Source organism: Bufo gargarizans, chromosome 1 (genome assembly GCF_014858855.1).
Source record: "Bufo gargarizans isolate SCDJY-AF-19 chromosome 1, ASM1485885v1, whole genome shotgun sequence".
Lineage (NCBI taxonomy): Eukaryota > Metazoa > Chordata > Amphibia > Anura > Bufonidae > Bufo > Bufo gargarizans.
Window position 1 is genome coordinate 138675211 of NC_058080.1, and position 12687 is coordinate 138687897.

Here is a 12687-nt window from a genome sequence, read left to right on the forward strand (position 1 = left end):
CCCAGCTCATCAATATTCACTTCGCTGGGCGGCGCTTACTGTCCCCGACTTCACAAGATCCGGCGCATGCGCAGGGCACTGTTCAGCGCAGCGCTTCAGAGCGAGGACCGCAGAAGCCGCCCAGCAAACTGAATATTCATGAGCTGGGCGGCGCGTCAAAGCGGCAGTTGGGGGAGGCTGGCTGGGCGCAAGAGAGGTGAAACGCCGCCCCTTGGGCAGATTGAAGACCGTTGGAGCAGGTTATAAAACTTAAAGTTTACTGTATGTATAATGTGGACAGGGGGGATACTTAGATGATTGTCATACCCATTATAAGACCTGTAGTGCCATATATATACCTCAATATGCTTATTGGCCCTGTCAGTGTCCCTTTAAATGTTATTTGATTTTAAGAACTCATGTAAGCTTTTCTTTTCAAAACTATCTACTGTTCCTGCCGTGACCACGTCCTGAGGTACAGTATTCAGACAGCTGCCAAAGCATACCAGAGCAAAAACTAAACCATGAGGAAAACTACCTGTAGAGATCGGAGACATGACAGAGTTTGAGAGAATCTGCAGAGAAGAATAGCAGCTAATTCCCAAATCCAGATGTGCAAACCTTGTGGCATCATACCCAAGAAGACTGGAGGCTGTAATCGCTGCCAAAGGTACTTCTACTAAGTCCTGAGCAAAGGGTCTAAACTTATGTCAATGCAAGATTTTATTTTAGATTTTTGGTTTTAGATTTCAAAAACATTCTTTTTTCACTTTGTCATTATGGGGTATGAAGTGCAGAATGTTAGTAAAAACTTCATATATTTTTTATTTCATTTTAGAAAAAGGCTGCAACATAAAATGCGTACATTGTACGCCAAATGTTTAACATTTTTAAATATTTTTTTTATGTAGTTTTTAATTTTACATGTATTCCATATATTTAAAAAAAAAAAATACAGATAAACTCCTGCAGTTTTAGCACTGGCCACTAGGTCTAATAATTGGTGCCACTTCTTGGTCTGTAAAGACCACTTTACTGCAGTTAACTCATTCTAATCCTGCCTGTAATGATAAGGAGATATCACCTCTGTGTATAGATAGCACAGGATCCACCAGCTTATCTATTCTTTCCTTGTACAATGACCTCTGCACTGGGCACAGAACATGCCTAGAAAACTCTCCTACAGAAGTCAATGAGGTCCCCTCCTGACCATTGTGTCTATGGACCATGGGGCTGCTGTAAAGCAATTGTCTTAATGCTTTCTAAATGCAGTTATGAAAATCTCAGGCAAGATGGCCGCCCCCATCACCATGTTCAGGCAATGGAATAAAAAAAGCTACAATCAGAAAATAAAACCAGATTTAAAAAAAGGAGATGCGTTACTATCTGTGACCATACATTCATAGCAAGGTTCACTTGGCCAAAATCAGCCAACAAACAAGCAAATGGTTGTTTGACGGCTGATTGTATTTTTAGGTGAGCAGGTCAGCAGCACAACCCCAAGTGTAACAGGCAATGCACTGCCGACGTCATGTAAAGAGCAGGGGGGGGGGGGGATCATAGCAATGATTGTACATCTCGCCGACAGTTTTGATTGACCCGTCTAAAGGCTGTTGAAGCTAGCTCCGATCGACTTGTTTGATTGTTGATCAGAGCTCGTTTGGCCTAAGGGCCCCCTAAGACAGACAGGACTATCAATAGCTCACCCTGAGAACACTGATCCCTTCAATAAACCAAGCCTCTTGTAAAACAGTAGTAGTAGTAGTAGTATGCACAGGACAACACATAAATCTAACCACATTATCAAAACTGAAATAATAGCAACTAAGCAAACGCTCCGGGTAACCGCCTCACCAGTAAAACCGAGGACTCTGGACCTAGTAATATTTTACTGCAGCAATAAAAAGATGGGGTATTTACTTTAAGAAGAAAACTGGTAGAGATAGAAGAAAAGTGCACATGGAAGGAAATCGCCGGTAAGAGCAAAAAGACATGGGTGAAGTCCAGCAAATATCAGGGACTGAACATCCCAACATCTCTCTGTCCTACATAACGTGAGCGACAGAGATGAGTGCACTAGACATGAATTTCAGGTAGGCTGCTGCAATTCTGTACTGCACACAGCAAGCAGAGATGTGATGCACGTGGTAGCCTACTGCTAAGTATCAGATACTGAATGAAGCAGAGTCTAGTCCAAGTGCACACCATGCAAATAGAGGGCTCCCGCAGGAATAAATCGGAATTATGCATACAGCGCAGCACGCTATGCTGTTACCGCCACCGAGATGGGACTATCCCTTGGATCTATTCACATGACCGTATGTATGGTCCATGTGCCATCTGTGTGCACAGTCTCATAGAACTAAAGATCCCTTTACATGGGCGCATTCTGCAGGCGACTGTCATGAAGAAAACGTTCCTTGCTGGCAATCGTTTGCTCGTCAATGAAGGAGACCTCTGCATTTACATGCTGCAATCTCCTCCACAGCATAAGGCCCCCTGCACACGAACGTGTGCTTCCCACTGCCGTATTGCGGACCGCATTTGCGGATCCGCAATACACAGGTGCCGTTCCGTGGGCATTCCGCATCACGGATGTGGACCCATTCACTTGAATGGGTCCACAAATCCGGAGATGCGGAATGGTACGGAACGGAAGCACTACGGAGTGCTTCCGTGGGGTTTCGTCCCGTACTTCCGTTCCGCAAAAAGATAGAACATGTGAATGGGTCAGCGATCCGCTGTGGCTGTCCCACGGACTGTGTTCGTGCATTGCGGGTCGCACACGTTCGTTTGCAGGAGGCCTAAGGAGGAGAAGCTTTACGTGCATTTGCATAAAATAAAAGGGCGAATATCTCAGAAGTGGGGACACCAATAGAGATGGGGCGAAGTGTGCTGGCTTCAGCTGCCAAGCGTACCTCTCCAAAGTCATTTGGGTTTATATGGCCTTCAATGACTGTAATCGTAGAGCAGTTACTGGTAGACGGCAGATGACCCTAAAGGGACTGGCAGGGAACTGTTCTAAGATAAGGACTGTATATTGGCCGCCATATAACAGGTGCAGTACATGCAGCAGCTGTATGACGTGCCTGGCACAACGCCGTGCATTTATCTGCCCCGCAGCCACATCAGCCCAGCTTTCACCCCACAGTACTGGTCTTTTTATGGAGTCATTGTACTGAGCAAACAATGGAGGTTTTCGTGCACAGGATCAGACACCTGCCTTGCACTTCTGAAAGGATTTCTTGACAAACCACCTGGATATCAGATAAAAAGCTCTTTATAAGCAGATTACAGACTACCAGCCTTATACAAGCGGAGTCTGTGTTCAACAACCCCAGGCAGGTGCTTCATACAAAGGAGCCGAACTGCTACTCGGTGAAAAGGCCATGACGTCCAGCTCTCTACAACTGACCTCTTTATGGGGATATTACTAACAACTGAAAATGTCAGACATCAAGACGTCCATTACCCACCGCAATTATTACACTGACGAAGGAAACGGACGGATGTGTGAGACCAAGACAGGAGTGATTAGCTAAATTATAATCAAAAACTCCTAGCTAAAACATTGACAAAAAAAAGTTCCTATGTAGTTAGTGCAAATAAATAGGACAAGCGAACATAAACCCCTTAATAACGGGGTTTTCCAGGCCTACTATGGTTGTTAATCCATTCCCGACTGCCCACTGGCTATATACATCCTATTTGCACATACCCTGTGCAGATATACCATGTATATAAACGGTCAGGCAGCGCTGGGATTATAATCTGGAAGGAGCAGGTTGGGTCCCAGGTGACAGACACAGCGGGGACCCTGAGGAGAAGACACGAGCGGTTTATTACTGCTTCTGCCTTCTCCTGTGCCGGCAGGAGATCAGTGAACGAGGTATGGAGAGCAGGAAGCGGCCGAGCTGCTTCCTCTGTTAGTCCCTGCGGTCACATGACCGCTGTGGGTGTCTATAGCATGGGCAGAGCTGCATGGTCTAAGGAGGCCCTGAGGAGCACTGCCCGTGTGTCATGCCCCCACAAGGGGCTGTTTTCCCCTGTAACTGGGGCTCCTGTGGACGTCCCAATAACAGTGGAAACAGTGAAACAAAAAAATAAAAATAAATGTTGTCGCTAACGGAAAGCATCATCATAGTCTCCCCGTTTACTCAAACCTATGCATATTATATATCAAAATGATCGTCACAAAATAGGGAACCCATTGCAATAATTAATTTTGAATATTTAAGAAATAAAAAGCTATAATTAAAAAAATGACTTCTTAAGAATTAGCGGTTTTCCCCTAAATGAAACCTAAAAAAAAGGGGGGGGGATCTCTTTTACAAAAAAAACCCATGAAAATAAAAAGTCCCAAGTCTTAAGTAAAAAACATTATTTTGTTAGTCAAACAAAAAAAATCTGAAAAATTGCCTGGACATTCAGGCCGTTTTTTGGCCCAGTCATGAAAGAGGTGCTCATCTAGTTGCTTACCTCATGTACAATTTTCCCCATGCTTTTTTTTTTCTACTCCTGGTCATTTTTTACCATGTGAATAAATCCCTGGTTTCTTTCTATCCTGTGTGTAGCTCTTCCTGGTGCTGTATCCAACAGCCAGAGAGGGTAAGGAAGTGAAAGACGATCTATGTTAGAACGTGGCATAACTTCCCGTTATACCGTTATGAATAAGCTTCATTTACATAAAACCCAAAAAAGTAAACATTAAAAACCAGGCATTGACCAAGTTCTGAGCGCGGTCTTATTTCCGCTCTCATTTCCTTCAGCTTTCGCAACTTGGCTTCTCTCTCTTGTCGTCCGGGGCCTATTCTGTTGAATTTCCCTCACCGCTGAATGACTGATATACCTTTACAACGTCTCAAGCTGCAGATTTCCCATTAGGTTACCGAGTTGCCATGTGCACAATGACTATTATAATGGGCCCCACTGGGAGCCCTGGAAGCTTTTCTAATATGCCAGAGGCACGTTATGTCACCTTGCTGAATACAAACGAGGCTTCAGTTCGGTTTGTTCTCGGAAATGAATACTAATTATTCATAAATAAACAAAGAAGAAGAATAAGGGTAAAAAATAAAATAAAAATAGGCATGGCCTTACTTGTAACTCCTATTCCTATTGTTTGTTAAGCCACTTAGTAAAATATAGACAGGATATGGCACCATACAATGGTCCTCCAGCCACCACCTTGCCGGGCTCCATTCCTGAAATAGGTGCAGGTCCCAGTGGTGGGACCCAGACCTATAAGACAATGGGGGCATAATCCTAGCGATATGCCCCCATTGTCTATGATGAGACAACCACTTTAAGACTGTGAGCCCCTGGGGACCACAAGCAATGGTAACGTCTGTAAAGTGCTGTGGAATATGTCAACGCTGTATAATAAAGTGAAATACAAAAAATAATAATATAATATACTTAATCAAAAACATGATGTCTATACAGATTAGGTGAATGATGGACTGATTGGATTTCAACATGCCTGATCCTGTTCCCACGTGAAATAAGCCATCACTGCAGGAATCTGGCAGCAGTATATTGTCATATCCTCACCTAAAATACATTCACACTTCGCTGACCAAAGCTTGACCGTAAATGGGGGTAGAGGGGGGAAAAGTTGTGGTAAAAGGAGTGCTCGCCGACATCTATGGTGGACCTTTAGGCCCACATGGGCATTTTTCTCTGTTATTATGTTCAGACTGCGCAATAGACACAACCCAACGAGGAGCGCCTAATAAGCAATCCATTCATAAATTTCTAGTAAGAAAAATGGAGGAATGGCACAATATAGGAGTTACAAGAATAGATGTACAAGTAGTTACGGCATGACAAAAGCAAGTGGTTACTAAAACAGACATGTCAGGAGAGCTGATGGGTCCTTACAATGGAAGGAGCAGAGGCTGTCCAGTGCCGAGGTGGATGAAATGTGCAGTAGGGGCAAAAAACAAATAAATTAGGCATAACTACATTTCAAAGCCATATGCAAAGAGGTATGTTCCGGAGAAAGGGAACCGTTTGACTGGGGGCTTTTTTTGGAGGTGGCTCCCTATGAGTCAAAGTCTGTACAATTTTTTAACAAGCCTTGGAACATGACAAGGGAAAATAGCCAAGTCAAATATCTGCTTGGCTACATGTCCTTGTCACATTCCAAGGCTTGGTAAATGGTCTGACTGACTCATAGGGAGTCACTCACCAAAGGTGGCGCCAGCGATACGGTTCTCATGCTCTTGGAGATACCTCTTTGCACACAATTTTCCCATAAAGGGTTCAATCAGTAGAAGGGTGCACGGCCCAAAGGATAAGCAGTCCACATATATATATATATCTCTCTCTCTCTATCTATGAACAGCACTCCTGGTATCCACAGAAAAGGTTTTTCTTTTTTCACCCATGTGATGCAATGTTTCCACTCTGAACTAGAGCCTTTCTCAAGCCTCACATGGGTGAATAAAGAAAAACCTTTTCTGTGGATTCCAGGAGTGCTGTTCGTTTTTCTATTTATATACCAAGGGGCAAGCAGCTCATTCCCCAGTGCACGTGCACCCAATCTCTCTAGCCAATTTTTGGTCAGTGCCGCCATTCTTCTATAATATATATATTTATTTATTTCAACGAAACTTGGTATGCACATCCCTTAATACCTGGAATGAAATCTTGTGGGGGTCTCAGCTCTCTAGGATATTTCCAAAAAATGACCTGCATTAGCCAATACAAGTCTGCAAGTCTTTCTCTTCATATCCCAACTGCCATACACACGGTCACGTGTCCCTTATCAGCCAATAGAAGCTCACAGTTTTACTTCAGGTTTCCATAACAACCCAGCCATTTTTCTTTACTGCTGTAGGTCAGCTGTAGGCTAGGGCTATGTCGTCACACGACAATATGTTGCACGACACATAGGGCACAACTACACTGCTACATGTGTCGCGCGACGTCTTGGGATGGGTTTTTTGCAACTGTTGTGTCGCAGTATGTCACATGTCGCAGTGTGACACCATAGCCTATCAGCCTAGCATTATAAAAATTGTTGAGACAAAATGTTGCGCGACACATGTTGTCGTGTAGCCCTAGCATTAAAGGGGCAGGGCACTGTGGAGGTCACTGTTAAAGGGGCAGGGCACTGTGGAGGTCACTGTTAAAGGGGCAGGGCACTGTGGAGGTCACTGTTAAAGGGGCAGGGCACTGTGGAGGTCACTGTTAAAGGGGCAGGGCACTGTGGAGGTCACTGTTAAAGGGGCAGGGCACTGTGGAGGTCACTGTTAAAGGGGCAGGGCACTGTGGAGGTCACTGTTAAAGGGGCAGGGCACTGTGGAGGTCACTGTTAAAGGGGCAGGGCACTGTGGAGGTCACTGTTAAAGGGGCAGGGCACTGTGGAGGTCACTGTTAAAGGGGCAGGAACCACTATTAAGGGGCAACTGCTGTGGAGGTCACTGTTAAGGCAGCGGGGTGCTGTAGAGGTCACTGTTATGGGGGATACTGTTGATATCTTTTAACAACACACAAACATTAAATGAAACAGATGAAATATACCCGTGCGAAGCCGGGTCCTTCTGCTGGTTGGGTTCTAAAAAGCATGTGTGTTTAGTTCCATGATAGCACATTTACATATTACAGATGCCAGGACTGATTTACTGATCATGTAAATATATAGATTGGAATTAGCGCAGTGCGGTCTGGCTTCGTCTGCATTTTATAGATTTGCCGGTTTTACGTGAATAAACATATTAAAAAACATAACTGCTTAAAAAAACATAATGTGCCTTTTAATTCATGTAGAAATTCATTTCTGCACCGTTTTTAGGGATTATGGGGGTAGATTTATTATCTTCCTTGTGCCTGAAAAGCAGCGTTGAAAATTCGCAAGTGCAACTTTTTAAAAAAAAAATCATATCTATCAGTTTACGCCACTTTCCCAAAAGGGGGCATGGCCAGTCATCCCCACTAATTTTACTTAATGTATGCCAGTTTAATGGAACAAGTCAGAAATTACGGCATTGCTGAGTTGCCATTTCCGTTTAAGAGTCCTGCGCCTCATCATAAATTAGGTGCCTTCCTTCGGCAGGGGATATCAAGACCAGCAGAGAAAGCTGGTCTTGATAAATTTCCCCCTCTGTTAGCTGTAAATGAATGGAAACTTACGGACAGAATAGTTCTTTCAACTAGACATAATACATTTTAGCTACACTGATAAATTGTAACAAACGAATAGGACCTGAAAGGAATTTGTGTAGCTGCTTATGTATCTAGCTCCTGGAGGATCTGATAACATGGTAGCAAAAACACACCTGTCCTCGGTCCCACCGCTGCTCTGTTCCCGGCTGCTTCCAGTTTCTGCAGGACCAGGAAGCAGCTGGGTGCTGTTACCAATGCGGCCAATCACAGGCCTCCGCGGCCCCATCCGTTATAACGTTACATCACAGCTGTGAAGTACCGTCCTAGTCAATGTGATCATGGAGGTTTATGATTGACTGGAGCGATCACGTCACCCAGCCGCTTCCTGGTCCCGCAGAGACTGGAAGCGGACAGGAACGGAGCGCCGTTGAGACCTTGGCGTCTTCTTTTTTTTTTTTATGTTCAGTGGCACAGGTCCGTATCATAGGGGTTGTCAGCTCCAATTGTAGGTTGAAAGAATGAAGTAATGGAAGTGTACATAATGGTGAGTTTAGCATTTTAGCACAGATAACAGACCTGTAATAATATATGTATAAAGCATGACCGTAAAGAAAAAACAAACAAACATATATGCTTCATTTAAGTTTTGCCAGCATTTAAAGGGGTTGTGGCATGAAAAATATTCTACATTTTTTAAACCACCACCTGGATCTGAATACACCCTCTGGGAAAGGACACGTCCCCTGAGCTGCCAGCCTAAAATAAATCAACAACTGGAGCAATGAATGTGGAGATCTCTGGATCCATGTGAGGTACACGGCTGGTTCTGGCTTTGTTAGAAGGAGATTGTTATGTGCTATATGATGTCTGATTTTTATTTCTCCATATTCGGGGTGCTTTCAGCCAAGCCAACCTACGTCACTGGACCTGAGGAGGGAAACAGCCTTGGGGTACTTTCACACTAGCGGCAGGGGACTCCGGCAGGCTGTTCCGGCGGGTGAACAGCCTGTCGGATCCGTCCTACCGCTAGTTCACGTGTGCCCCCGGACTGCTGCTCCGTCCCTATTGACTATAGGGATGCAGTACTTTTAGTCCGGCTGCCTCGAGGCGTGCGCTGCCGTGCTGGCCACCGGAACATGCTGGAACCGGAGCCGGGCAGGCTGTTCACACGCAGTAACAGCCTGTCAGACTCCCTGTCGCTAGTGTGAAACTAGCCTTAACTACTCCACAATGTTGGGTTCTGGCTCCTGATAAACTTTCATGGCAGTCACATGGCCGCTGTAGCCAATGACTGACTGGCCAAAGCTGCTATCCATGCATCACGTGATTCATCACTGCTGCAGCCAGTCAAATAGAAGATTACCGGTGGGTGCGAGAGCAGAGCAGTAGCGGGGGAGAAGGGATGGGGGTCGGGGATTAAACCGAAGTAACCAGAACCCAGCTGCAAGGAGCAGGTAAATCAGTTTCCCTCCGCAGGTCCAGTGACATGGCTGGATCTTGGATCTAGCTGAAAGGCCCTTGAAGGATAACAACCAATTAAAACATCATTTGAATAGGATTCATAATGAAAAACGGGGTACTGTTGTAATTTACTTTCTATTATAAAAATGTTTCAATTGCGAGATATTCACTTTACCTCATAATAATGGCTTCCCCGATGTTTAATCTGTATAGTAATGTGCAAGTCCACTTACTGACGTGGTCGCACATGCTCAGTTTCAGCCTTTAACTGCCACTACTAGAAGCTGTGACCGTTACATAGTGGGAGTATACCAGAGCAAATGGAGCAACAAATAGAGGAGCTCTGGATCCATGTGAGGTACAGGGCTGGTTCTAGCTTTGTTAGAAAGAGGTTGTCATATGGTATATTATGTCTGTCATGTATTTACATACTACATGGCATAAACCCTTTAAATTCTGGCATAAATCCAGTCATCATACAGAAAGGATGTCGTGAGCACTTACCAGGGGTTCAGCCATCACAACTTCAATTTTTTTCTCTGCTTGAATAGCGAACTCTGCAAAGAGGCTTTTGATGACATATTCTCCAGGTTTGACATCTGGATCGATAGTAATGTTTGACATTGTGACACTTCTCTTTTCCAAAATGCAGTGGTTGATGGGAGCGACCCGCTTCTTGTTTACAGCGCTGGCCGGAGCAGAGGCTGTAGAGAGAGAAGAAGCGCACATTAACACCCCGGAGCAACGCACACTGAACGCACGTCCTGACAATGAGGAAAATGACAAAATACCAGCAATGACAGCACAGCCTGGCTGATGAGCGAAGCATTTCACTGCCCCACAGCCATGTACATCGCCATGTGCTGTGCAAATAGGAAGGGGGGCCACATGTCTACGGTCCCCCCATAATGACACAGAAACAGCCAGGAAGAGGTAACCCCCGATCTGAAGATGGCTGCAGGTCTTAGAGGTGGGACTTGCATCAATCACACATGACCTGTGGACTGCGGAAAGGTCTGCGGAAATAACCTGTTAAAAATCAGGAATCAAATGACTAAACAAAATTCATGAAGGAAAGAGATGCCCCTCTCAGACATATCCCTAGGAGTGCTATCAGTGTCAGATAGAGTCCCAGAGGTGGGACCTGCACCTATCTCCAGAACGGGCTCCTACAAGTGAGGCCACCCTTCGTTCACCGCTATGGGACTTTTGCCCATTTTCAGAACTCCCAGTGAATGGAGAGCACGCCACACTCTTCACTTCAGGGGGTCTGTTCTGGAGACAAAGAGGGTCCAATAGGTGGGACCCACACCTGTCTGACACTGATGGCATATCCTAAAGATATGCCATTGATGTCTCAGATAGGTATAAGCCCTTTACTACATTAAATTAAGAGGTGCCTCAACGCAAACATATTTAATAGGGACCCTAATCTACCATGTGCCATATATAAAATACTGTGTTTATTAGGCAGGGCGGCCTTGGTTCAGATGTGACTACTACTATACTTACTTATAGGTCATCCTTAAGCAACAAATAATTGTCTAGAAGTTACATCCATCGACAAAACTGATTTTGCCACAGCTATGCTCATTTATCTTGGTAGGTCGAGCTAGCTCTACATAGGCAGGGGGCAATGAGTGTCTTCAGATTCCCTAATATTACTTATCTAGCGCTAGACTGATCCAGCCGATTTACATCTTTCTCCTTTCTCCACACAACTGGGCTGATTGCCCTTAAACAAATAACATTTTTAGCAGATCCCACTGAAATGGAGGGGTCTCATCTACCCAATGCCACGATGATGGAAGACTGTCAATGTAGAGTAGGTAGAAGTAATAAAAATTCATGTTGATGGTTTTTATCATCCAAGACAGTAATATGCTGAAGGAGTCCATACAATCTAGTTATTAAGAATATTTTAATAGAACAAAGGACAACACATCTCTACAAGTATTTACCCAACAACCAAAGTCCAAAAACCATCCAGCCGCCATTACTGCAACAAGCTACAACAGGATTAGACAAAATAGGCTGCCACAATGACTAGAAAATCATCCCCGACCGCCATGCTTTGCTCCCCCTGCACTCTTGGCTGACAGCAATCGCACTCCGGTGGGAATTTTCTGTATAGTGTGCAAGCACGACCACTGCCTCTGGACGGCAGGGTGGTCGTAACCATGGAAACAAGCAGTGTATAACATGATGAAAAAATATCAATCCAGCCAGCAAAGGAGGCAATATGGACAATTACAATACATTAGTAAATGCCTGGTATTAACATTCTGTACATGATAAATGCAATTTTCTGAAGTGAGACAAGCTTGACAAGGGGAGCTTAATAAATGTGTGCCACTAAATAGAAATCTGAATATTAAAAGGGTTTCCAGTTATTTCAAGTTATCTCTTCTTTACAGGATAGGTGCTAACTATTAGACCCTCACCAACCATGAGAACAGTGGTAGGTCGTGATGCCCACTTGCATGCTTGACCTGCCATGCTGCACGGGGTTATCATTCTCATGCTCAGTGGACAACATAAATTACCAGAATACCCCTTTAAAGAAAGAAAGTTCCACACAATTGTGCCAAAACCAATCTTACAAGAAGTCCAGTAGTGAGTGGCACAACAGCTGCCCCAGTGTTCTTGGAAGGGATCACACATGGTGAGATGCCAGCATTCCTTCTTTTCACAGAGGCAAATCTAATAGTGGAATGTCCGCTCAGGAAAACATGTATAAGCTGCCGTCCAGAGGACTTCATTCAGATCAAGTCTTCAGAATGTGATATTTAGGTGACGTTAGCAAAGTTCCCAAGAAGACAGGCCATGCGTGATCAGATGAAACCCAATAGATAACATATAGAGCGAATGCCTGAACGAATTACACTAATCAGACAAGATCTGGCAATTGAACGAGCGCAGTCTCTTTTAGTCCTATGTATACTGTTGGAAGGTGAACACAAGGATCTCCTGACTGCAGTGACCTTCCAGACCGACAGTGTCCATAATCCTGCAGTAAAACCTGCCAACATAAGGGTACGGCCACAGGATCAGGTTTCTTGATGCAGTTTTCCACGCCAAAAGCAGGGGTGAATTCAAAAAAGAGCAGAAGCAGTATCTGTCTTTAATACTTAC

At 44.6% G+C, this 12687-nt stretch overlaps 1 protein-coding gene across 10 annotated transcripts in view; it reads right to left on the reverse strand.

Moving 5' to 3' along the window:
* The window catches only part of FRYL (FRY like transcription coactivator), a 317468-nt gene that overhangs the window by 159951 nt on the left and 144830 nt on the right, over positions 1–12687 (reverse strand). For all 10 annotated transcript variants that reach the window (XM_044298955.1, XM_044298912.1, XM_044298895.1 and 7 more), the window contains one exon: positions 10057–10256. In XM_044298955.1, the coding sequence (XP_044154890.1) occupies positions 10057–10176 (120 nt within the window). In that variant the 5' untranslated portion in view covers positions 10177–10256. The remainder of the gene's footprint in view (positions 1–10056; positions 10257–12687) is intronic.